Source organism: Dermacentor andersoni, chromosome 2 (genome assembly GCF_023375885.2).
Source record: "Dermacentor andersoni chromosome 2, qqDerAnde1_hic_scaffold, whole genome shotgun sequence".
Classification (NCBI taxonomy): Eukaryota; Metazoa; Arthropoda; class Arachnida; order Ixodida; family Ixodidae; genus Dermacentor; species Dermacentor andersoni.
The window spans coordinates 13,534,858-13,559,929 of NC_092815.1; the positions used below are offsets into that span (position 1 = coordinate 13,534,858).

Here is a 25,072-nt window from a genome sequence, read left to right on the forward strand (position 1 = left end):
CATACCCCTTAAGAAATTAGTGGCAACGGAGCCAGCTGTGGAAGGAGACGACGACGACAAACGCGAGTGCAGAGGCACGAGCGCGTTTGTGCTGAGGGGCACCAACGAGATCGTTCGCGGGTTGTTCACGGACGACAGAAATTCCCTAGCTATTTACAGCTTCGCTGTAATAAACTGTTTCTGCTAAGGGCAATACTGCGTTCTCTTGCATGCGTAGCGCTCGGTAGCCCCCCTTTTGTGGCCCGAGTGCGCACACTAGAGTACGCGAGGTGATGGCTGATGCAGCACTGTGGCTCGCTAAGCTTGAACCCGCCTTGTGGTGCTTGTGGTGGTCAGTACACCTGCGAGATACGAGACCACCACAACTTTCGGAAACTGAAGAGCCACCCCTATCGCTCAACACAAGATGGTATTGCAAATTATGTGCTATTATTGGTCTATCTGCACATCTGACTCCTGCCTTACACCAGATAAGACCGACTCTTGCCAAACAAGGGTTCACACATTTGCACACATGCCAGAGTGCAGCATGGCTTCAAGCTCGAAGTAGAGGATTCCTTGTTAGATTGCAGAAACCAGCAGCACTGATTATGTGGCATCACAAACCAATGACACCAGGTGTTAGCCTGGTGTGGCAGCATGGTCACAGACCACACACCACAAACATCTGGCATATTAGGCACTCAACAGAATAACAGGAGAGATGGTGTGCAGGAGAGAACAGGGTGCTCTTTGTTCACAGAGAAGCGACAGCAAAGGACCAAGCATATCCTGTGTCGAATGCTGAGAAGCGCCGAGTCAAGGAAGAAAAAGTGGCTGATGTTGCTACACATCCTGAGCTTTAGGGAACACATTGTGGCCTGCAACCACTGCACAGGGCTGACTGGTGCGAATATCAGCAGTTTTCGATACCACATGACCACTACATCCGATTTTCATGATGCATGTGTCATAAACCTGTCACACTAAAACAATATATCTGTTGTTTGTATATCTTAGGAATCAAAATGACATGCAAGCATCATGTAGTCGATACCCAACTAATGAAGGAAAGGAAAATGCATTACAACATTTTTGCGTTAGTTTACTTACATGGTGATCATTGAAATGTTCACTATACATGGCCACTGAGAACTCTGTGAAGTAAACACAAATGCAAGTTGACAGGTGGTTTTATTGATGTCTGCTTAATCGTCGTCTCCAATTAGGCGTTGCATTCAGTACCAAAGTAGTGTATACATTGTTGCAAACACGTACAGTTGGAAGATGCAGCAAGTGCTCTTCAAGATAAAAAGTTCTTCACTTTCACGACCCCGTACAATATCAATATATTATAGACAGTGTTTCCATCGGCAACCATATGGTAGCACATTCTCGCACTGGGTGCTATCACTCAGGCATGCAAAAAAGAAACAAGGCGACAGTAACACAGTGCCTTTTAAACTAACAAGTGATAAGTTCAGCCACATCAGCACATGCTTACTTTCAACAAATGTACAACCCACCAGCAAGAAAAATGCCATTCAACGTGTCAACTAAGAAGAAAGTACAAAGGACTGGCTGTAATGACATCTGGGATGCCAAAATAAAGGGTTACATAGTTTCAAACACAGAATGGTGCCAATGAGGGAATAGCAAAAGACAATGTTTTACAGCAATTACAATTTAGTGTGGCTTAAAAAACAATGATTTTTTTGCTTCCATGCAACCTGATTAAAAAGAAACATTACGAACAAGAATGTGCAGCCTACAACCGTAACATGGTACATACCAGCATTGCACAACCTGCTCGTCAAGCGATGATCAATGTTTTGCAGTGAAAGCAGTGACCACTATTGCAAGACGACAGTGAAAGTTTCACAAAGCCAGAGCGCCCCTTTCAAAGTCTTGTTCGAGGCTTGCATCTGTAAAAGATAGAGCCACCTGGGCTCAGAGCCAGTCTCAGTGTCGGTGACACTCATGAGCTCGATGTCCCACAGAAAACATATGAAATCGGGGTGGCATTACAACAGAGCATGCTGCCAGTGTCAGCAGTGTCCTTCAATGTTCTCACAGCTGGCACCACAACATGAGGAATCATGGTCGTAGTCATTCACAACATGGACGATTGCATTTTTCCAAAGCAGCTGAAACTGAACAGGAAAGTGGTCCAAATGTCATCAGAATTAGTTATGTGAGTAAGTGCAAAAGAAAAAAGCACCAACAAGCCAATACCAGCACAAGGAGATAATTCACATAAGCCATTTCACAAGTGGTGACTAAACAAAGTGTAGAAAGGAGGAAGGCTTCACTTGAGAGCTCGTCACATGCAGGCAACCATGTTCCTTTCGGTGCCACTTCCAGCCGCAGTCCTTGGACACAGTTCCGACGAGGAAGAAGCGAAGGCTGTGATAAGGCAACTGAGTCAGGTGTTAGCCAAATGAGACAGTTGCTACAAGACATGGTGTGGCTATCACAGCAGTCGGTGCACGCGCTTAAGTTTTTGCATTTGCCATGCCCTCGGCGCTAGCCTCCACACGGTCATTGCAGAACAAGTCCGATCTGAAAAACATGTTGCAAGAAAAAAGAGACAGTCACATGAATGAGTGTGCATTACATGTGTGGAGATAGGAAGTTAATTAACTACTTTTAAATGGGTGCCTTACCACAGGCTTAGTGCACAATTTTCAGAATGAAGACTACTGTTTGTACTAAATGAGTGCTTTCTAAGTGAGGCCATTACAAGTGGGCTAGAATATACAAGTCAATACATTAAAAATTATCTTCAAGAATATTTATGCATTCATGTGGGTCCGACTGTACAAGAAATAAAGAAATGCTCTTCAAGAATGCCATATTTACCTGCATAATGAAAGTACTTGCATAATAAACACACCCCAACTACCTTCCCTCTTAAAATCGATTGAATTATCCGGCAGGTCGAATTAAACAAGATGAGGAAAAAATGTCATCACATACCAGCGATTCATTTGCAGTATTTGCCCGATTCTAACATGCCCCCGAACCAAACGCACACCCACTTTCTACAAGTGCAAGTAGAAAACTACAGTAGGTAGAAATGACATGAACACTCCTAAACAAAGTATATATCTAACATGCAACCAATTCTTTGGCAAGAAAAATAAGCAAGGGTTTCATATGTGCTGCACAATAGTGGCAGGGGTGCTAAAGTCAGCTCTGCCACAATACATACCGCGAAGGCAATTTCCGACCCAATTTTCTCAAAAGACATGTTAGAATCGGGTAAATACTGTAATCCGACATTCTGAGCGGCAGTCATTGCTTGAAAATCTTCGTAGGACAGGCCAAAAATAGGCGTTTTTGACGGAAGATGACGTGTGTTGAACGCACTCACTGTCCCCTAAGCTTCAGCAAGACAGATGCTACTACTAAAGGGGCCGTTACTGGGGTCACCATAGGGGTAAGGAACATGTGTGCTGACTGGTCAAGTTCGAATTATCCGGCGAACGCCAATACTGAGATTGAAATAACGAAAGTTTGGCCCCATAGCATGGGCGCTGACCGGTACCTTTGGTCGGCATCAAATTACCAGAGTTAAATTAACAGAAGTAGAGTCAACTTCCGTTAATTAGACTCCAGTTAATTCAATTCCAATTAAAGGTACCAGCCAGCGCCCATGCATTTCTATGGGCCGAAATTTTCTTTATTTCGATCCTAAAATTCACCGTACTTGATATTAATTCGGCATCGCACAGTGCTGTAAATCTTGGGACACCATGGCTTACTGCGCTTAGTGCTCGCAGCCGCCATTAGATGGTGCCCTCAAATTAAAAACAAAAGTGCAAAAGGATACGGATATTGATCCTGAAAAGAAAAAAAGAAAGTTGCTGTTTTTCCAGAAAGGCGGAGCGTTGATGGTGATAGCAAAGAGACAACTACACGGAGTAAAGTTCGTAGTTTTATCGGTGTCTCACATGCTCGGGCAAAGATCACTCAAAGACCAAGAACGTTCGTCGCAACGCGAGCGAACGTTTTGCATTGCGCGACTGCCAATACTAGATGCGTGGTAACAAAATGAGCATGAGGGCACCAACTATCTCTGCTCACCCTTTGCATTTGCCAAGATTACCCCCAAGATACGGTGCTTGCCCGCATATGGACAGCCATGCGCAGCTATATGCGCCACTAGTGACGGCCTTGTGCAGTGCACTTGGGAAAGGAGCCAGCTGCATGCAGTAGCTTTCTACATCGTTGATCGTGCTTCTCTGCCTTAGTCACTTTTTCAGAGCAAAATAAGCAACGCCCTTCGCATTTGTGGGTGTTGAAATACCGACAAAGACGTGCCAGTGATATGGTTCCAATCATTGCCCGCAAAGCCTCATCAGCGGGAGCAATGGTAGCAATGAATCGCCATTGTTCGGCGGGAAATTTTTTGTTCTCATCCTTTACTTTGTAGTGTCGGTCTTTTTTCTGCTTGATCATATTTCAACGTGTAAGCGATGAAGATCGTCTGCAGTGCAGCATGCAGTTTAAAGGCATTTTGCTTGCTAGGCAGTACGACTGCACGACTGCATCATGTTGTACGTTAAGGCTACTGAAGATTGCGAGAACTGAAATTGTTGGTTTTATGCCGCCCAGGAAATCTTTGCACCAGCTGTCACGCACTTCATGCTTTTGCATCTATTTTATGTGTGGTTTCGCACATGTTGAACTGTTGCTAGTTGCTTCGTGCAGAACTGCTTTATTATTTTTATGAGGTGCGGGATTTTCACTCTGCCTCGTATGTAAAGGGTCTAAATCATGCCGTGTTTTATTGGAATGATACCAGGCAAGTGCTTGTTTAAAAGCTTTATTCTTTTCATCCGAGGGCATCTTAGAGGAGGAGGAGGAAATAACTTTATTGAGTCCTGAGGAACCCCTCCCCACCCACTCTTGGTTTAGTGGTCGGCAGGGGTCGCGGGCCGCACCCACGTTGGGACGGGAAGCCCGTGAGCCCTCTGGAAGGCCCGGAGCTGGGTCTGGTGGTCGTCGCTTCGCAGTGCGTCCACCCAGTCTTGTTCTTTAGTGAACACGGTGCCGCTTAACGCAGAGCATTGCCAGAGCATGTTCGCTAGTGAGCAGTACGATTCGCCACAATCCGGACATTGCGGCTCTACTTCTGGTGAATAACGGCTCAGTCTGCCTCTCGAGGGGAACGACCCTGTCTGAAGCATTCTGAATATCGATAACTGTGGTCTAGTGAGTTTAGCGTGGGGTAGCGGGAAGGTCCTCCTCGACAGCTGATAGCGCGTTGTTATTTCGTTGAAGGTGAGCAGCGGGTCTCGGTGCTCCCCTCCCTCCCCGCCACTTCGCTCGCCACGATCGCCGCGGTGCGCGAGTCCTCACGTGCGTCCGTGCGCCAGCTCGTTGGCGTTGGGAAATTCGGGGGGCACGTCAGCCCCCATGTGGGCTGGAAACCATTTGACGATGTGATGACCCGCGGCTCCCTTGCTGCCGAGGACGGCCGCCGCTTCCCGCGATATTGAGCCCGAGGTGAATGCTCTGGCCGCCGACCGTGAATCTGTGTAGACGTAAGGACGTTCGGGGTCCCTTATTGCCATGGCTATTGCCACCTGTTCCGCCACTTCGGACGTTACCCCCTTGACTGATGCTGCATTAATTATCGTACCATCCCAGCATATCGAGACGGCCGCGTACTTTAGCGCAAGGTGGACAGAAGTTAATTACTTCTGTCCACCTTGCGGGTTTCCGCCGAACTGTTACGTCACATGGTATTTCTGTTCCATTTTCGATGAAAAGTTCACGTCACATTTGGGAAGTCGTCACACTTCGATGCTGTCTGAGCAGACTTACCACGCCGAGTGATTTGTTTGTCTCACAAAGTAGTCCCTCTTTTCATGTGAATTTTGTATTTAACTGAATTCTTTCTTATTATGCTTACACCACAGAGGACTAAACCCAGTCTTGTCCCCAGTGCCCATCTACTTTGGCTGGCACTGCTCTGCCTTTAAATATATCATGCAACATCTCTTTCTAGTAACATTTGGTTAGGTGGCCATCAGTGGCGCCTCTATAGGCGGTGCATGAGGCGTATACGCTGGAAGTTGTTACATGCCCTCTAGGCAGCGCTCTGCCAGAAGAATTTTTCAAGTCGGTTCATTAATAGCCGAGATAGAAATATTTAAGTGCCGCTAACCCATGATTTCAGGAGGCGAGGGCCAGTACCAAGAGAGACACTTTCTCCACTTTTTCCGTTTAGCCTCCGCAAGCGAAATTCCTTCCCCGAGTTCTCCCATACCGGAGTTCAAGAACAGCACACTATTTCGCAAGCTGCACACGAGAGCACCTGACTAGCGGTATAAGCCAGCGCTACGCGAATACCGAGGCACTGTCTGACGCAGACACAAGCAGTTCATAGAGCATGATCGCATGATGGAACATGCTAGAAAATGACATACTTTCGTTGTCAGCGCTCGCGGCTGCACGACGTGGGAAGAAGCAGACAAAACGGAATTACAGCTCTCTTGCTGCGGTGCGAAGTAAAACAAGAACACGCAAGAATATGGTTTGTGTGTTTTATTATTTCTCTAAACAGTAATTCGTCTATTGAAACAACAGATTACACAAATAACAGATGTTGCTTTGAATAATTCTCGAAGTCACGTGTCACTACGAGCGACATCAACAGAGCGATGTACATAGGCGTACTTGTGCGATATACGTCGACTATCCGGCTGGGAGCGCGGTGCCCACGAGGAGGAGGGCAGGTAGCGTTCGGTTTGAAATTTCTGCTCTTTCCGCGGCGCATGGCGATGTAATACTTAGCAGATGCGGTCGTTAGCGAGCATAGTATGCACAGCGCTTGACAGCTCAAAATGGATAAAATTGGTGAGGGGCCCTTTAGGGGCTCCAATCGCCACAGGCACACTCGAAAAAGCTCAGAAGGCCTGCCAGTACACTTATTAGGCATATCGGTGCTCATACTGCGACAGGAGATGGCGGGTGCACTCGTTTATAATTAAGGTATACATTCTGTGTCCTATAACAATTGCCCCTTCCCACTCTTGCTACGAGTCACCGCAATACTTTCGCATATGCTTCACCACATAACATTGCTGTATTGAGGCAAAGTTTGACTTCCAGGAACCGGCATTACGCAATGTGTCGTGCTTTTCGTGCTTCAAAGCAAATCGCGAGGGCCACAAAGCAGAGTCGGCCAATTATTTCAATGAAAAACACGGCGCAGAACGGCAAGAAGCTTAACAGCAAGCGTCGAAGCGGCTAGGCCTAGCGTTGCTGCAGTAGTGGCTACAGCTGCCAGCCGATCCATGTGCAAGAGCGCCGGTTCGAGGCGGCAAGGTAATCAAAATGGCGGCGATGATGGTGGCTTTGATTATTGCCCTTTCGGACCGGTGGTCACAGCAGAAAGTCTGAAAATGGGACGGCGAAGGGTTCTTGCGTCCGAAATTTCAGATGTTCTTATACATTGACTCTATGGGGGACGTGGTGGTGCTGCAAAGCTGTCCGAACTATCAGGCGTCCGGAAAGTCGGTCGTTGACGGTACACTGGCAACTCCTCCAGCGGACAACATGGCGTCAAAGAGGATTCGTTACGATTCCTGTCTGTTACTCGAGCCAGCATTACCGTGACTTTTGTTCCCTTTCAATAAAATTACTGCTCATTTTCCCTGATAGAAGCAGAAATTCCCTGAGTTTTCCCCGAGTTTTCCCTGAGTATTTCCAGACTATTCTATATCCCTGAGAATTCCCAGTTTTCCCGGTTGGTAGACACCCCGATCAAATATGCCGAATCTATAAATTCAGTCTTGTAGATACTCATATAAGGGCGTCACTCCAGTGAACAATTCTTCCAGGTCACTCGAAGTTTCTTTAAGTGCAACTGTTATTAAAGGTTACACACACACACACACACAGTTATATCATAAGAAGCCAATAAACACTGACACCAAGGACAACATAGGGAAAATTACTTGTGCTTAATAAATGAAATGAAGAAATGATAAATTAATGGAAATGAAATTGGATGAAAAAAGAACTTGCCGCAGGTGGAAAACGATCCCATAACCTTCGCATTACGTGTGCGATGCTCTACCAATTGAGCTACTGCAGCGCCATTTCCCCATCCAATTATTTGGTTATATATATTTCCTAGTAGAACCCTGGAAGTGTTAGCCAGCGCCACCACTCACAAACCTTGGTGGCGGATGTGGAACATCTTTCCTGCTGCAGGCGTCACGAGAACATGATCTTTTTTGGGTGAAGACAACCGGCCAATAAACCCACACATGCTATCTGAAGGCATCAATGCTGCTGGATTCGAGACCCTCGTTATGTAATAAACAAGAAGTAAGGGGGTTAACCGAGGGGCCTGATTTTTATTAGTCATATCATAAGAAGCCAACAAACACATGAAACAAATGAAAACGATTTCATTTCCTTTCATTTATTAAGCACTAGTAATTTCGCCTATGTTGTCCTTGGTGTCAGAGTTTGTTGGCTTCTTATGATATGACTAATAAAAATCGGACCCCTCGGTCAGCCCCCTTACTTCTCATTGATATATACGATATATGCGAGGGGTTTGGAAAGCATTCGGAAAACAATTCTCCATTCGCAGGACCGGCTGCGCTCAGTCTCTGTGCACTTTCATCACAAGGTATCACCCACACTGCTATTTCTAGAGCCTGTGAGGGTCGCCTCGATGACTGACCACGAAATAAGAGCATAGGAAGTCATATAAAATTATTTTTACCCGTATCAATCAAACACTTGAAACAGCCATGGGCGCTGTTGCATTTTCATGCTTATCTTGAATGGTGAGTCGTACTTGGTCTTACGTCCATTCTGTTCGGGTCGAGGACGTGAGTGATTTTGTAACATTTCAATCAAGAATATCAGATTTGTGTCTGAGAGTGGTTAAAAATTTTGAACCTCTAAGGGTTAAACAAATGTAAGTGAAATGTTAATACCTTAGGAACTAATTGACCTACAGCAAAACTAATTGCACATGTGAAATCAGCCCAGAAGTCTTTGTAAGGCTGGTAAACACTATTTCAATAGCAATATCCCCCCTTAAATGCAATTAGTAAATTCAGTATGGTAAAGTATGTGGACAAGAAATCTAAATTTCTGAGCATATCTGTGTTAGCCCCACCTTGTTGGGAGCCATCTCGGGGCACCTCCAGTTGTAGAGGTAGTACTGGAGGTTCCCGTCTCCAATGCCAAACTTGAGCTTCTCCAGGAACTCTTTGTTATCCATCAGGTCCAGGGCATTGAAGACATCATAGCCATTCTGTAAAGGCCGCAGCATTCATGATGAAACATTATGTTACAATTTTTTGAAGACACAACTGCAGTGCCACAGCTCGTCTAAGGAAGCTCCACATTTCTTCCTTCCAAAAATCATAAGTAGGTAGTAACTTGGAGGCTTTTCATTGTACAGTAAATTCCTCTGATCTGACAGTAGCAGCATTATGATCACCGTGGACAGAGTTAGACTTGTAAAAGCTGGCAGAATAGTTTTTCGACGAGAAAGAAAAAACTTCATGCATTATAGCGGATGAACAGTAAACGACCAATTTTTTTGATGCCCGATAATTTGGACACCTATGCGGCACTGCCACGTACAGCATAAAGCCAATGCATAAAGACGTATGAAATTTTGGATGCTAAAACCCTTTGTCGTCCGATTTGTCAGACTTTTTGCCGTGAATACAAGTCTGAAATGGCACTAATCGAAGCCACCACCACTGCCGTTTTGGTTACCTTGCAGCCCCTAACCAGCACACTTGTACGCCAATCTGCTGGCAGCCGCAGCCACCACTCCCCCTGTAGTTTGTGTTTCCCAACTAGGGCAACAAACAGAAGCAGAGACTGTATACACCCTTACATACACAGGCATCACGCCCACCACATACATATTTTAAAAAGTTCCACTATTAATGCATTAGCAGTAGAAGTGTCAAAGTGGAAAAAAAGTGTGTATGTGTGAAATGTGGGAAGCCGGTCAGGTGGTAGAGGTAGACAGGTGATGGGAGAACAGAAAAGTCGGAGCTGGGGACGTGCACGCATGTGTGTGTATGTGTAGTACAACTGACGTAGTCTGTTCTGGTCTATCGTCAATTGCAGGACGTGTGTCAAGTGAGCTTCTGAACACTTTGCAATGTAGTGAACACGGTTTAGATCATAGATCCAGGACCTCAAAGAAGTGTGACATAATGCTAACACATTTCTCTTGCACTTACCACTAAATTACCACTGATTTCTTTTTTTCAGTGCAAACAAGACAACAAGGTCTGATAAAAAATTAAGGCCATTCTGCCCTGAAAAGGTGGGAGACCAGCGGAGTTGTAAACATTGTGGTAAGAAAACTTGTAGTAAAGACTTTATTAGCATCATTCATTGTCACTTAGTAATGACAATCACAATGGCTTTGTGGTCGCTATGATATACACTGATCGGCATATCCGCAACTACAAATCGATGTACGTATGCCGCTGGGTGGTCGGTTGGGCCAGATCGGTGTGGCATCACAACGGATATGTCTGCAACATAAAATGTGTAAACCATTCCCTTTTGGGTCCTGACATATACACGTTGAAATCACTGACAACCACAGGGTGTTAGATACGGGACGTTTTCCTGAGCCTACTTCGAGTTCACCAGACCACATCGAATCGCGTCACAGCTAATTAAGGAGCGCAGAAGCACATCTACCACGTTCCCGAGGCGCCGCACGTCTAAACAATTTGGCGTCCCCCACCTCGTGCGCCGCAGGTCTAGCTATTCACTGCTTGACTCTTCCCGAAAGTGTAGCGGGAGCCTGGCACGGTTCCAGGTAACGTGGGTACCAAGGCAAGACGGCTGTAATGCACCGTGAAGCCCTAGCAGCAATCCCCCCATCCGCCTTTATGAAGGCAGTTATAAGCCACTAAGGCAATACCGCAGAGAGAAGTAAGCCCTCGGACAATTGGGGCCAAAGGAGCGACCCTCTGCGCCGGGTGTGACACAATCGCACGGGCGCCTACCATTGGCCGAAAATGACGCCACCTGAGCGGGCTCGCCGATTGGCCAAACGTGACGTGACTTCGAGACACCGAAAAGGTTAAAAGCCAGAGACCGGGAGCAGCATTCCTAGAGCATTCCTTCATTGATCTCTTTCGAGCTTCTTGCCACGGGCCGCAGCGTCAGAGTTGCTGCCGGCCCGTAATGACTTTACGACTGTTAATTTCTTTGTACTCTCACTGTAAATAATGTAAATAAACCTCCAGTTTTCATCTCAAAGTCCTTCTCAATCTCGGCCAACTCCCGCACCCAACGGCAAGGTCCAATATCTGGGGGACAGCAATTGGGATTGTCCCCCAGATCCAACAAGGGGTAGTGTCATCGCAACTAACCTACGCAAAGCGAGTAGACACGAACCTTACGGGGCTATGAGCATTGCATTTTTTGCTTGCTTACAGGAGTATGAGCCATTGCTTACGGTGGTATGAGCCACTGATGATGATTGTTTTCGACATTCTGTTCTCTATGTTCTATGCGTGATTAGAAAGAATGTAAGCATTATTTGCTTAACTTTGCTGAGTGCTTGTAGCCTCTGCCTTACAGGGATATGAGCCATTGCATTTTTTGCTTGCTTACGGGTGTATGAGCCATTGATGATTATAGTTTGTGTGCAGACATGAAAATTCTATGGTACTCTAGCCATATACATCTCCACTATAAAACTTGAAGTGATCAACAGCAGTCGAACAAACGATTATTGCTTCTTTTCTGGAAAACTGGCTCACAATATTGACAACACCTGGTTACACATGAAGGTTCTTTTCCATTTTTGTTACCCACACTTCTTCAAGGAACAGGCAACAATACACATCCTTCGTCCACATCCCTTGTTGTCATTACTAAGCACCCTTTTTCTTGAACATCTAGACTTCTCTGACTTTACATGGCCACTTAATTCTGCTTTCCCATTGAAGGCAAGGGAGAGTAAGCTGTCAAACGCTGCCAAGGCAAGCAGTTGCTCCTTTGATGAAGACAAGTCTCCTTGTCAAAACATTGAATGCAGCGATTTCCTTTGTTCAACCACTTTATCATTATTATTTTTCAAGATTTTCCCAAGCTATCCTGGCTTAATGCCCTGACTGTTTTGCAGCTTCACATGCGTTACGTAAATTGATAACTTAAACAACTGCTAGTGCTCCTTCATATGTATTGACATACCCAAGAAGCTGTGTTGACTGTGACTACATTTCACTTCGATGTGGCCAAACTAATATAATTTAATGCCTGCAGCACTGAGGGCACTTCCCTTTCAGTGTTTGCATTAATGTACTTCGATAATCTGTGGCACGGGGCAGGGTGTTCGAACATCGAAATTTTCTAATTGTCAATGTCAATGTCCGAAATATCGGGCAGTCTGAAAAAATGAACACATGCCTTGGCTCAAATTGCCACAGCTGACTTTCGGGAACCAGAACTGTGCTTCGAAGCCAATGGTGAGAATTACAAAGGCGAAGTTGGTACCATTACTGACAGTGGTGAATTCTTTCAATGAAAAACATGGCACCGAACGGCAAGAAGGTTAATACCGAATGTTGAAGCAGGCATGTTTAGCATTGCCGCAGTAATGGCTATGGCAACCAGCATATGTGCGTACGAGAGCACTGGTTCGAGGCGGCAAGATAATGAAAATGGTGGTGGCGGTGGCTTTGATTAATGCCGCTTCGGGCCTGCGGTCACGGCAAAAAGTCCGGAAAATAGGACGGCGAAGAGTTCTTGCATCCGAAATTTCAGACATTCTTGTACATGACTCTTTGGGGTACGTGGTGGTGCCTCAAAGCCGTCCGAATTATCAGGCAAGAGCAAAAAATTGGTCGCTGAGTGCATCTGAGAAAAACTAACTCCGAATATAAAGTTAAATATAGAATATTTTCTTATTTCTAAACAAAGTAACAAAGTGAAATATAAAGTGTGCGTAGAGTCTGTAAAAAAAAAGTAAACAAAGAAATAGATATTAAATTATTTGATATATGCATGTATTACATTTGCACCTACACACCCAGCAAACTATACATAAGGGGCTTGTGAATGAGAAAACTGGCTTCAACTATCTGGAGTACCATGACAATGAAAGTAATGAAACAAGGGAACAGACCGTTGCCAGATACAAATAGACTGTCGTGTTCATTAAACAAAAGAAGTCTGATACTACTGCACTTCAGATTGTTTTAGTGGTACACAAACATGGTAGAACTAGCCAAGTAAAATGTTTTACCAAAATCAAAACAACAAATTCACATACATCTTCAATGAACGAGTGCAGATTAGTCAGCAGGAGTTATCTTCCCTGTACTATGGCAAAGGAACTGACACCTCTCAGTAACAACATTGGCCTTCCTCCTGAAGGCTCATTCAGAACAGCCATCACTTGCATCAGTCGCCCTACCTTGAGTCAGAAGAATTGTTCGGAATCTTGAGTATTGAAACTCTCGGATAATGCTAAGAGGCTTCCCTGCAATCTGAAGTGTTCAGACTACATGCAGCAGCATGCGCGTGCTGCCTCTATCCCCATAGACTAGCACTCAGTGCATGGAGGGCAAGTCAAATTAGCAAGCCTTCAGCAAGGTGGTCTTTACTGAGCTTGCCTTTACTCCTGGCACTTTCTTTCTTCTTTCTCTGTCCATTAGCTTCACGAACCTAGAAATTTCACAGGAAGCACACACAACACAATGCATATGATGGAAGGGTGGTGGAAGGTGGGCATGTGCACCTTTGCAGGCGCTGTGTCCTGATCAATGCCGTGGTGTGATGCCTGAGATGAGCCCGACTGAAAACCATAGGTGTTGGCCAGTACTCAATAGACGTACATATTTGTTAGCGTGTGCCAAGTGGCCGTGCCATGGTGGTGTGAATGTTAGGACTGAAGTTGCACAACCACTGGTGTGATCCCAAGCATATCTGCTCGGATACTTTTGTTACGTCATGCCGTGCCATGTCAGAGCCATCAATTGCACTGCACACCCCGAAATATGAATTCTTGTGCGCCCGTCTTTGATGCATATGCATCATCCTGTGATAGTGCTATATACTTCTTTTGTGTGCATGCATGATAAGATGGATATACAGTTGAATCTCGATAACTTGAACTCGAAGGGGCCTGAAAATTTGTTTTAATTAAATGGAGTTAAATGGAGGAATTACATGCAGCGCTGCATGTTCACTGTGCTAACACAAATGACAAGTTCTGGAAGTGTGTCTACACGGTAGTGCGACACATGCTGGTGTGAAGCCACACTTCTGAGCAAAATTTTTACTGCTGTGAAGCTGCACCTCAAGGCCAAATTCGCATGTAACTGTGGTTAAAATTTTGAATCTCCAGTGTGAGTTATTCCCGACAAAATATGGTTCTTGCAACAAGAGACAGGAGCAGCAGAAGGCGTGTGGTCGCATTGCAGAGATGGAGGCACCGCCGCATGAGTTGGCATGCTGCTGAGAGCATGGTTGGCAGTACAAGTGCGGTATATTCGAATTAAGCGAACGCTTATGCGTTCTAATTACCAGCAGTTTTCACACATTGAAATAGTATACATAATTGTGACAGTACCACAGTCTCACTTCAAATAAGCCACCAGCTTTAATTAAGCAGGTTCAAATTAACGATGTTCCACTAACAGTTAAACCTTAAAATAACGAAATTTTTGATATAATGAAGTACTATTTAACTTTTCATAACCTCTTGTCCATAGAATACCATGTATTTAGAACCTCAATTTAACGAAGTGTGTTTGTGTGCTGTTTCAATTTAACGAAATGTTGTTTCTGCCGCAAAGGAATGCCGAGACACCAAAATGGAAACTTCTGCAGACGTAGATGGTCGCGATTTCTGGCGCGTGTCTTGGCCGTGGCTGCGCATGGCATAATCTGCCTCGTATGCAAAGAGTGGGTGTGCCGGGATGGCATGGCATCAATATAAGCTGTCTTACCGTGAGTTAAGCATTGGAGGTCGCATAATTTAGAGTTTTGGTGACCCGCTGGAGTGAGAGGAGGATGAAGCATTCGCTCCCCGCTGCTGGCCAGTGACGCAATCAGCCGTGGGGGCAGAGTGCACATGAAAACGTGACTGGCTTCGCTTCATTGGTACTGCCGATGTGAAGATATCGTCGACGTGGCATAAAACCATATCATTCATCAAAATGAACTGTTTTCGTATTCAAATTTACTTTCAACTTCCTAATAATTTAGAAACTTCTGCAGCCCCATTATGTATAAGAAAATTCGATCGGCAACTGTACTTATTTACATAAAAGGTTGAAGTTCAATCCAACAATATTTCAATATTACAACGCAAATTGCCGATTTTACCTACTTCATTATATCAAGGTTTAACGGTATATTTAATACCCTTCCTACTACAGTATTGAGCAGTTGTAAGTAGAGCTTGTCTTCCCCTACTCTTCCAGTGCATGTGTCAGTTATTCTGCTAATTCTTCGCATTAGCCATGCTATGCCTGAAACAAGCCACGAGAATCGCACGTGATCAACCCATTTACAGCTTGTAACTACTACACACGGTGAAACCATTCCAAAATAATTGCAGGGTCTCTTAAGATCTCTCTTAAGAGGTGAACGGCGAAAGCCTACTCAAATACAATTTGTCATATTGGTCATTTCGTAGTCATTTCAGTCATTATTTGTCATTACTGATCATTACTAAGCATTTCTAGTCATTTCTAATCAATTGTGATCGTTACAATTCGTCACTAGACATGTTGGTCATTTCATAGTCATTAGTAGTCATTAAAAGTCATTTGAGTCATTATTGTGCATTACTGGCCATTACTAAGCATTTTTAATAATTTCTAATCAATTGTAGTCGTTATAAGTTGTCGTTGGACATATTGGTTACTTCGTAGTCTTACAAATCATTTCAGTCATTTTTAGTCATTACTGCTCACTAGTAGCATTTTTGGTCATCTGTAATTAATTGTGGTCATTACAAGCCATCATTAGACATGTTGGTAATTTTGTAGTCATTAGTGGTCATTACAAGTCATTAGTAGTCATTTTAGTCATTACTACTCATTACTAGACATTTCTAGTAATTTCTAATCAATTGTGGTCATTACAAGCCATTGTTAGACATATAGGTCATTTCAGAGTCATTAGTAGTAATTATTAGTCACTACTAGTCATTAACCTCTACCAATCTATTATAACACTATCATTCACTTAACTGTCACTATAAATCATTTTTCATTCTTCAACCTGTCTTCATATGGCATGATGACGCTTCAGCGCTTCCAGTGATGCTTCTGGTGGTCAGGTCTGCTGACACAAACTTCACCATGAGCTTAGAAAGGCTTTCAACTGAATAATTTACCAGTAGAACCATAAGTGTGGCAGGCCTCAGAACTTCAATTAAGGTGTCGGCTCAAAACTAAGGACAGCGAAAAGCTGAGAAGACAGCAGAGTGCCCAAGGAACTGATGCAATGCCTATTAGCATTGAAAGATCAGTCATTACCCCAGTGGCCATCAAGGCTGCCTGTATAACACCACCTACTCAAACAAAAGGGATGCCAAATGCATTAAATGATCTTTGAAAGGCATGTGTGACCATAATTTTAAGCATTTCTACGCCCGTCCCCCTACTTTCGTTGAATGGACTTGGTTGTACATTTACCCATTTGTGACCCATTTATTTTATATATATTTTTAATGTGTTTGTAATACCCAGGTGCTGTGCTCTAAAGTGAGAGCAGCAGTATTAAAAATAAATAAGCAATACTACTCACAGTCTTGGTGATGACGAGGGCATCCTGCATGAGGTCTACTAGGGGGACAGAAGTGGCCACACTGTAGAAAGCGTAGGCTGCCCGCAGCACCTTGTGTACCGCGTGGTGCATCACTGTGGATGGTAGCGAGTAGAAACTCACAAAGTCCGTCAACATCTGGTTCTCCCCCTGTAACATGTGTGAAGTCAAGGCACCACACTTCATACCTGAAGCTTGGACAGTCACCTTAAAGTTCACCTGTTACAATATGCCCTTTGACAATATGACAAGCAAAACAAACAATATGTTTTGTTTTGCTTGTCAACATTTGTCTGAATTTGGTGGCACTGGTAGTTTCATTCTTTAACTTGTTCAGTCAAAAGTAGTGGGTTATGACCACCAGATAATTGTTTACTCTAGCTGTTTTTGTGCAGCTGCCCTGGCTGACAGGCTTGGCGTACGACGATGGGACCAGCACTGTATGCCCAAAGCTTTGGTCAGCCTCCAAAGAAAGTATGTTTTGTGCAGGGGTGCAATTGTGACACCCGTACGACTGACCTTAGCCTGCATTGCTTTCCACGGTGAAAGCTTAAAATGGCCATAGAGTCAAATTGCAGGGTATTTGGAAATACAGCCTTAATGGCAGGCCACCAAAACAAATTTTACGCCTTTGAAAACAAAAATGATGTCGCTTCTGTTCTTAACAGATATGGCATCACATTATTTGTCTTCCGCCGGAAGTGTTCGCTCGTCAGTCAGATGGCGCTAAGCCCCATGAACCGCCGACGAACCACCATGTTTTGAACGTGTGGGGTTCAATGGAAGCTTCGCTACCAGGTATATTTAGCACCTTGGTTCTAGTCCCGAATGACAGCTTTGCCGCAGTTTCACACATTGAAATGGCACAATTGTCACGTAGTAGTGACGGTGAAGAAGGCAGCCAAACTGTGATTATAGAAACTAGCGTTTTATTGGGCGAACTTATGCCCTCAAAAGGAGGCTATGCTCAAAGAACGACAGCAGTGAACACACTCGGCAATCGGCGAAAATCTGATCAGCGAGTCAAGCGAGTTAAAATCGCTGGGACCCGCGTGCCTTCCACAAAGTGCTACATTATTTGCGTCGCGCACACATGCAATCAGATTATACAAGGTTCGGTCACAGACAGCGGATGCAAGCATCGATAACATTCCAGAAACTTCCAATACATGCAGGCGCATCCTGCGCTGTGCAATAACATTTGTTAGGCGGTGAAATGCGTCGCCTGATAAAGACAAACAAGTGCACGTGTCAATATCCCCCTCTTATAAATCATCGACCAGATGCTGCAAACGAAATAAAGAAAAACACCCATAGCAAAGAGAACAACAAAATAAGGAAGTTCGTCAGCGTCCGTTTAATGGTTTAAGACGCACCACGTGGACCACTTCAGATCGTGCGCGGCGCCGCTGTGAATGCGAAATGCTGTCTGGCACGACCTCATAGGGTGCACCAATACGTTGATTGACCTTGTAGGGCCCGAAATGGCGTCGCAATAGTTTCTCACTCAGTCCTCGTCGGCGCTTTGGGGTCCCAACCCAAACACGGTCGCCGGGCTGGTACTCGACGAAGCGTCGTCGGAGGTTGTAGAGTCGGCTGTCGGTGTGCTGCTGGTTCTTGATCTGTAGGTGGGCGAGCTGTCGGCCTTCTTCGGTGCGCTGAAGATAGGTAGCGACGTCAAGATTCTCTTCGTCAGTGACGTGCGGCAGCATGGCGTCAAGAGTAGTCATTGTCGGATTCCTGCCATAAACCAGCTTTAACGGCGTGATCTGTGTTGTTTCTTGCACCGCTGTGTTGTAAGCGAAGGTTACGTACGGCAGGATGGCATCCCAGGTCTTGTGTTCGACGTCGACGTACATTGTTAGCATGTCGGCGAGGGTCTTGTTCACGCGCTCCGTAAGACCATTTGTCTGCGGGTGGAAGGCAGTTGTCCACCTGTGGCTTGTTTGGCTGTATTGCAGAATGGCTTGGGTGAGCTCTGCTGTAAAGGCCGTTCCTCTGTCGGTGATGAGGACTTCTGGGGCACCATGTCGCAGCAGGATGTTCTCAACGAAAAATTTCGTCACTTTGGCTGCGCTGTCTTTCGGTAGAGCTTTAGTTTCAGCGAAGTGGGTGAAATAGTCTATCGCCACGACGATCCATTTATTTCCAGATGTTAATGCCGGAAACGGTTTCAACAAATCCATCTCGATCTGCAGAAATGGTCAGCGAGGAGGTTCGATCAGCTGTAGTAATTCTGCTGGCCTTATCGGTGGTGTCTTACGTCGCTGACAGTCTCGGCATGTCTTGACGTAACGGGCAACATCGGCGGTCAGACGCGGCCAGTAATACCTTTCCTGTATTCTCGACAACGTCAGAAATTCTGAACACTGGCACATTCCCCGAACACGAACGAACTACGGTCTCCAAATGTTAAAATTCACCATTCCACACATACTCAATACGTTCAAGCTTACAGAAGATCACTTGCGTGTCCTTTCAGGCAGGGAGTTATTCAACATGTTTACATAATCTGCTACAAGCCTAGAAAAATTCTGTCTAACTAAAGCCCTCCTTTCTGTTTACAGTATGTCTTACTGTTATGTTACCTTGCATTAATTTTCTTGTCGTTGGTTTTGGTTTTTTTGTGCGTGAATGTTTGATGTACTTGTAGGCACCCAAGGGCGCATATAATTATGTATACTTGACAATTATTGTACACGTTTTTACTTATTTTTCTTTTTCTATAATACGTTAAGACTGTATGACGTTTGCTGTGCTGTCGTTCTGCTGCTTTGTACGGATGGGAGGTGGGGCTAGTCAAGCTGCATCAGCGCAGCTTTTTTCCCACTTCCCACGCCACAACTGTTCTGTGTAAAACACACTGTACTGTTAGTGGTGAAATAAACTTCAACTTCAACTTCAACGTCCGGGAGAATCGGAGGTGCCCAGCGGTTGGATCGTCATGTAGGGCGTGCAGCACTTCTGGACGAACCGCTGACGGTACAACAAGAAGGTAGCTGGCGCGGACTGGTGAGAAGTTCTTCTTCATGAGCAGGTTGTTTTGTAGCGTGAACGAAGACAACCCACGCTTAAATGCCCTAGGGACAACGTTGGTGTTCCCTTCCAAATACTTGACGAGGCCTTTTAGCTCCGGGTCTGCTCGTTGCTGTTTAGTGAAGTCTTTCGCGCTTATTATTCCAAGGAAGGCATCCTCATCCTCGTCGTCTTGCGGCAGGGGTTCAAAGGGGGCGCGTGATAGGCAGTCGGCATCAGAGTGTTTTTGTCCAGACTTGTAGATTACCGTGATGTCATATTCCCGCAGTCTGAGGCTCCACCGCACCAGCCGTCCTGAAGAGTCCTTCAAGTTAGCTAGCCAACACAATGCGTGATGGTCGCTGACGACATTGAATGGCCTGCCATATAGATAAGGGGGGAATTTTGCTGCAGTCCAAACGATGGCGAGGCATTCCATTTCGGTCGTAGAATTGCCTTCCGCTTTTGACAGCGACCGGCTAGCGTAAGCTATCACCCGTTCAAGTCGGTCTTTCCTCTGGACTAGGACGGCACCGAGGCATAGGCTACTGGCGTCAGTGTGGATTTCGGTATCGGCGTCCTCGTCGAAGTGTGCAAGTACCAGCGGCGACTGCATGCGTCGTTTGAGTTCTTGAAATGCGTCCGCCTGCGGCGTTTCCCACTTGAACTCGACATCACATTTGGTGAGATGTGTTAGCGGCTCAGCGATGCATGAAAAATCCTTGACAAAGCGCCTATAGTAGGCACACATGCCAAGGAATCTGCGCACTGCCTTCTTGTCAATTGGCTGCGGGAACTTTGTGATGGCAGCTGCTGTCTTCTGCGGGTCGGGGCGGACTCCAGACTTGCTGATGACGTGGCCTAGGAACAGAAACTCATCATAAGCGAAGCGGCGCTTCTCTGGCTTCAGAGTGAGCCCTGATGACTTGATGGCCTCTAGTACTGTCGCAAGCCGCCTAAGGTGATCATCAAAATTTCCGACAAAGACAACGACGTCATCCAAGTAAACAAGACACGTCTGCCATTTCAATCCTGCTAACACCGTGTCCATGACACGCTGAAACGGTGCAGGCGCCGAGCACAGTCCAAATGGCATGACCTTGAACTCGTAGAGGCCGTCTGGTGTGATGAAGGCGGTCTTTTCGCGATCTCTCTCGTCAACTTCTATTTGCCAGTAGCCAGACTTGAGGTCCATCGACGAGAAGTATTTAGCGTTGCAAAGCCGATCCAATGCGTCGTCTATGCGTGGAAGGGGGTATACGTCCGGCTTCGTGATCTTGTTCAGTCGACGATAATCGACGCAGAAGCGTAGGGTTCTGTCCTTTTTCTTTACCAGGACTACAGGAGATGCCCATGGGCTTTTCGACGGCTGGATGATGTCGTCGCACAGCATTTCGTTGACTTGTTGCCTAATAGCTTCACGTTCTCGCGTCGAAACTCAGTAAGGGCTCTGGCGGAGTGGTCGAGCGCACTCTCTGGTTATTATGCGATGCTTTGCAACAGGTGTTTTTTGAATCCTCAATGACGTCGAAAAGCAGTCTTTGTATCATCGGAGAAGACTTATGATCTGTTGCTGCTTACTCGTAGGAAGACATAGATTTACGTCGAAGTCTGGTTCGAGGACTATGCTCATCGAGGTAGATTCGGCAGAATCCAAGAGGACAAAGGCATTGGTGGTTTCCACAATTTCCTCGATGTACGCGATTGTCGTGCCCTTGTTGATTTGCTTGAACTCTTGGCTGAAGTTGGTTAGCATCACTTCTGCTTTCCCACCGTGGAGTAGAGCAATCCCTCTTGTGATGCAAATTTCACGGTCAAGCAGTAGACGTTGGTCGCCCTCGATGACGTCTTCTACGTAAGCGGGTGTTTCAGTGCCGACGGAAATAATAATGCTGGAGCGCGGCAGGATGCTCACTCGATCTTCGAGCACACTCAAAGTGTGGTGACTACGAGAGCTCTCCAGCGGTATCACTTGATCTTCCGACAGCGTTATCGATTTTGACTTCAGGTCTATAATTGCGCAGTGTTGGTTCAGGATGTCCATGCCGAGAATGACGTCTCGTGAACACTGTTGGAGGATAACGAAGGTGACAGGGTAAGTCTGGTCATGAATGGTAATTCTTGCCGTGCAGATTCCAGTCGGCGTAATGAGGTGTCCTCCAGCGGTCCAAATTTGAGGGCCTTCCCATGCAGTGTTAACTTCCAGATGGGCGGCGATGTGTCCACTCATTACGGAGTAATCGGCCCCTGTGTCCACTAAGGCAGTAACTGCATGGCCGTCGAGAAGCATGTTGAGATCGGTGGTTCTTTGTCTTGTGTTACAGTTAGGTCTTGGCGTCGGATCACGGCTGCGTCGCGTTGACCTGTGGCTGGTATGTGGTGTCGCCAGGTGATCTTTCGGCGGCGTAGTCTTCGCTTCCGGACTTCGTCGGGAAGGCGGCGTGTCGTGTCGTCGAGATGGTCTCTTCGTCATCTTCGGCGGCGGCGGAGGATCTTCGTCAGTTCGACAAACAGCAACCGCACCTCCATCGGTAGCTGCTTTTAGTTTTCTGGATATGGGCTCGCAGAGCGGCCCCGGGCTGGGCCGGTGTATGGTCGGCGCTGCAGCGACAGCTAGCGGCCTGGTGACGGCGAACGGGACGGTCGTCGAGGGCTCCACTAAGTGGTGGCGAGGTAGTCGGCGACATCGCGAGGTCGTTCGCCAAGCTGTGGTCTCGGTGCATGAACGGCGAACCCTCGAAGTCCAATCTCCCGGTATGTGCATCGACGGTAGATGTGCCCGGCTTCCCCGCAGTGATAGCAAAGCGGACGGTGGTCGGGGCGCGCCAAACGTCAGTCTTCCTTGGAATGCTGCGTGGGGCGATGGGTTGGCGTGCTGGCGGCGGGGGTGGTGGCGGACGACAGAACTGTGTTGTCACTGGGCCCTGCCGTGGGCGCGGAGGGGGAACGTGACGGCGGGCTACAGCTGCGTATGTCATCGCTTGCGGCTGAGGCTGCGGCGATTAAGGGGCTACTCCAAGTTGTTGTTGGAGCTCCTCACGGACAGCGTCGGCAATTGAAGCCACTTGAGGCTGCGATGAAGGGAAAAGCTTCTGTAGCTCCTCCCGCACGACCACTCAGATAGTCTCGCGCAGGTAGTCGTTGGCCAGTGACTGAACTCCGGCGTAGTTTGTCGAGTTAGTGCGGCGGCTGAATTGCCGGTTCTGCATTTCCAGTGTCTTCTCGATGCTGGTGGCCTTGCGAGGAAACTCGTCGACGGTCTTCGGTGGGCTCCGTACCATTCAAGCGAAAAGTTCCTCCTTTACACCACGCATCAGTAGGCGGACTTTCTTTTTCTCAGACATTTCCGGGTCGGCATGGCGGAATAGGCGGCTCATTTCCTCTGTAAAAATTGCAGTCGTCTCATTAGGCAACTGCACTTGAGTTTCTAGTAGTGCTTGGGCTCGTTCTCAGCGTACGACACTTGTGAATGTCTGCAGGAAGCCACTTCGGAACAGGTCCCACGTCTGCAAGGCGGCTTCTCGGTTCTCGAACCACGTCCTGGCGGCGTCTTCCAATGCGAAATACACATGTCGCAGCTTGTCGTCGCTGTCCCAACTGTTAAACGTAGCGACCCTCTCATACGTCTCCAGCCAGCTTTCAGGGTCCTCAAATGTGGAACCGCGGAACGTCGGTTGCTCCCTGGGCTGCTGCAGAACTATTAAGGCCACTGAGGCTGCCATTGGAGCTGTCTTCTTGGTCGTCTCTGGTAGAATTCCGTGTTCCGGGGGCAGCTGCTGCAGCCGGCGGCTTGCTCGATGTTCCGGGACGACGTTGGTGTTGTCTTTGCAGTCCAGGATTGGATTACGGCTTGTCGGGGGCATCCGGTATATGAAGGTAAAGCACCTCCACCAGATGTCACATAGTAGTGAAGGTGAAAAAGACAGCCAAACTGCGATTATAGAAACTAGCGTTTTATTTGGCGAACTTATGCCCTCAAAAGGAGGCTACACTCAAAGAACAACGATAGCGGCGAACACACTCGGCGATCGTCGAAAATCTGATCAGCGGGTCAAGCGCGTCGGCTTTTATACATAAGTCGTCGAATGTTCCAGAGTAATCGCTGGGACCTGCGTGCCTTCCACAAAGTTCTACATTATTCGCGTCGCGCACACATGCAATCACATTACACAAGGTTTGGTCATGGATAACGGATGGAAGCATCGATAACATTCCAGAAACTTCTGATACATGCAGGCGCGTCCTGCGCTGTGCGATAACATTTGTTAGGCGGTGAAATGTGTCGCCTGATAAAGACAAACAAGTACACGTGTCACAATGCTACATAAGTGCAACTATACATATATGGTATAAGACAGCAGCAATATACAGAGAATCTCAGGTATGCTGCTCGTGATTACAGTGCATCAGCAATAGACTTTTGTGATTACAGCACCAGCAGTAAGTCGAAGGATGCCATTACAGTATCAGACTTATTAGTTCACAACATTGAAGGGTGACAATTGGAAGAATGCCCTATATTTCTGTAGGTTAAAGTGATAAATAATAAAATAAATAAATAAAATAAATTAAAAGTAGGTGGTTGTATGCCAGTAAATTCAGGTTTCTGCTGCGAGCGGCTTTATTCCTTTCAAGCCCACTTCAAAAGGTCTGCCACACGTCCACCATGCAGGGCTATGTGTTCTCATTATGATCAGAAAACAACAGCTTCAGCCAGTTGTTCAGAATTGAGCTCTTCCAGCAGCTGCCAGAGCTCAACAGTAAGGAAGACCTTACTTGGAATTGTGTACCAGAAGTTCGCCGCAACAACACAGGAGGATGCAGAAGTGGTCAAACTGGAAGCTATGCTATGTTGAGCATAAGGTCCAGGGAAAGAAAACAAAGAATGAACATTTGCTGCCACAGAGGGAGAGTTTATGTTTGCCTGGTGAAGTTGAAGAACAGCTTCACTGCATGGCCGGAGCATCAAAAAGGCTGTTTTGGCATTTAGTAGCCAAATAACAGTTGTACGCCGATTATTTCTATTACAGAAGTGCTCTTGGGACATTTTTTTTTTTCGAAATACATCCCGTGAAATATTTTAATTTTTGTTTTGTCTTACAGCACACTACCTTTGGACAGAAATGCAGAAACTTGTGCATGCAAACAAGGGTTTCTAGGGCAATGGTGGAAAGTGACCACTAAACAGTTTGCCAAGAAAAATTACTGAGTGACAGAGTGACAATAGTCACTCTGAATTGCCTTTCTATGGAGGAATGGCCAG

General features: G+C 46.3%; 1 protein-coding gene across 2 annotated transcripts in view; it reads right to left on the reverse strand.

Moving 5' to 3' along the window:
* Window positions 1–1,156: 1,156 nt before the first annotated feature.
* Nmt (N-myristoyl transferase) overlaps window positions 1,157–25,072 on the reverse strand; it is a 79,935-nt gene continuing 56,019 nt past the window's right edge. For both annotated transcript variants that reach the window (XM_050190098.3, XM_050190097.3), the window contains exons 11-13: window positions 16,777–16,944; window positions 9,137–9,274; window positions 1,157–2,541 (exon numbers count right to left, since the gene is read on the reverse strand). In XM_050190098.3, coding sequence (XP_050046055.1) covers window positions 2,521–2,541; window positions 9,137–9,274; window positions 16,777–16,944 — 327 coding nt within the window. In that variant the 3' untranslated portion in view covers window positions 1,157–2,520. The remainder of the gene's footprint in view (window positions 2,542–9,136; window positions 9,275–16,776; window positions 16,945–25,072) is intronic.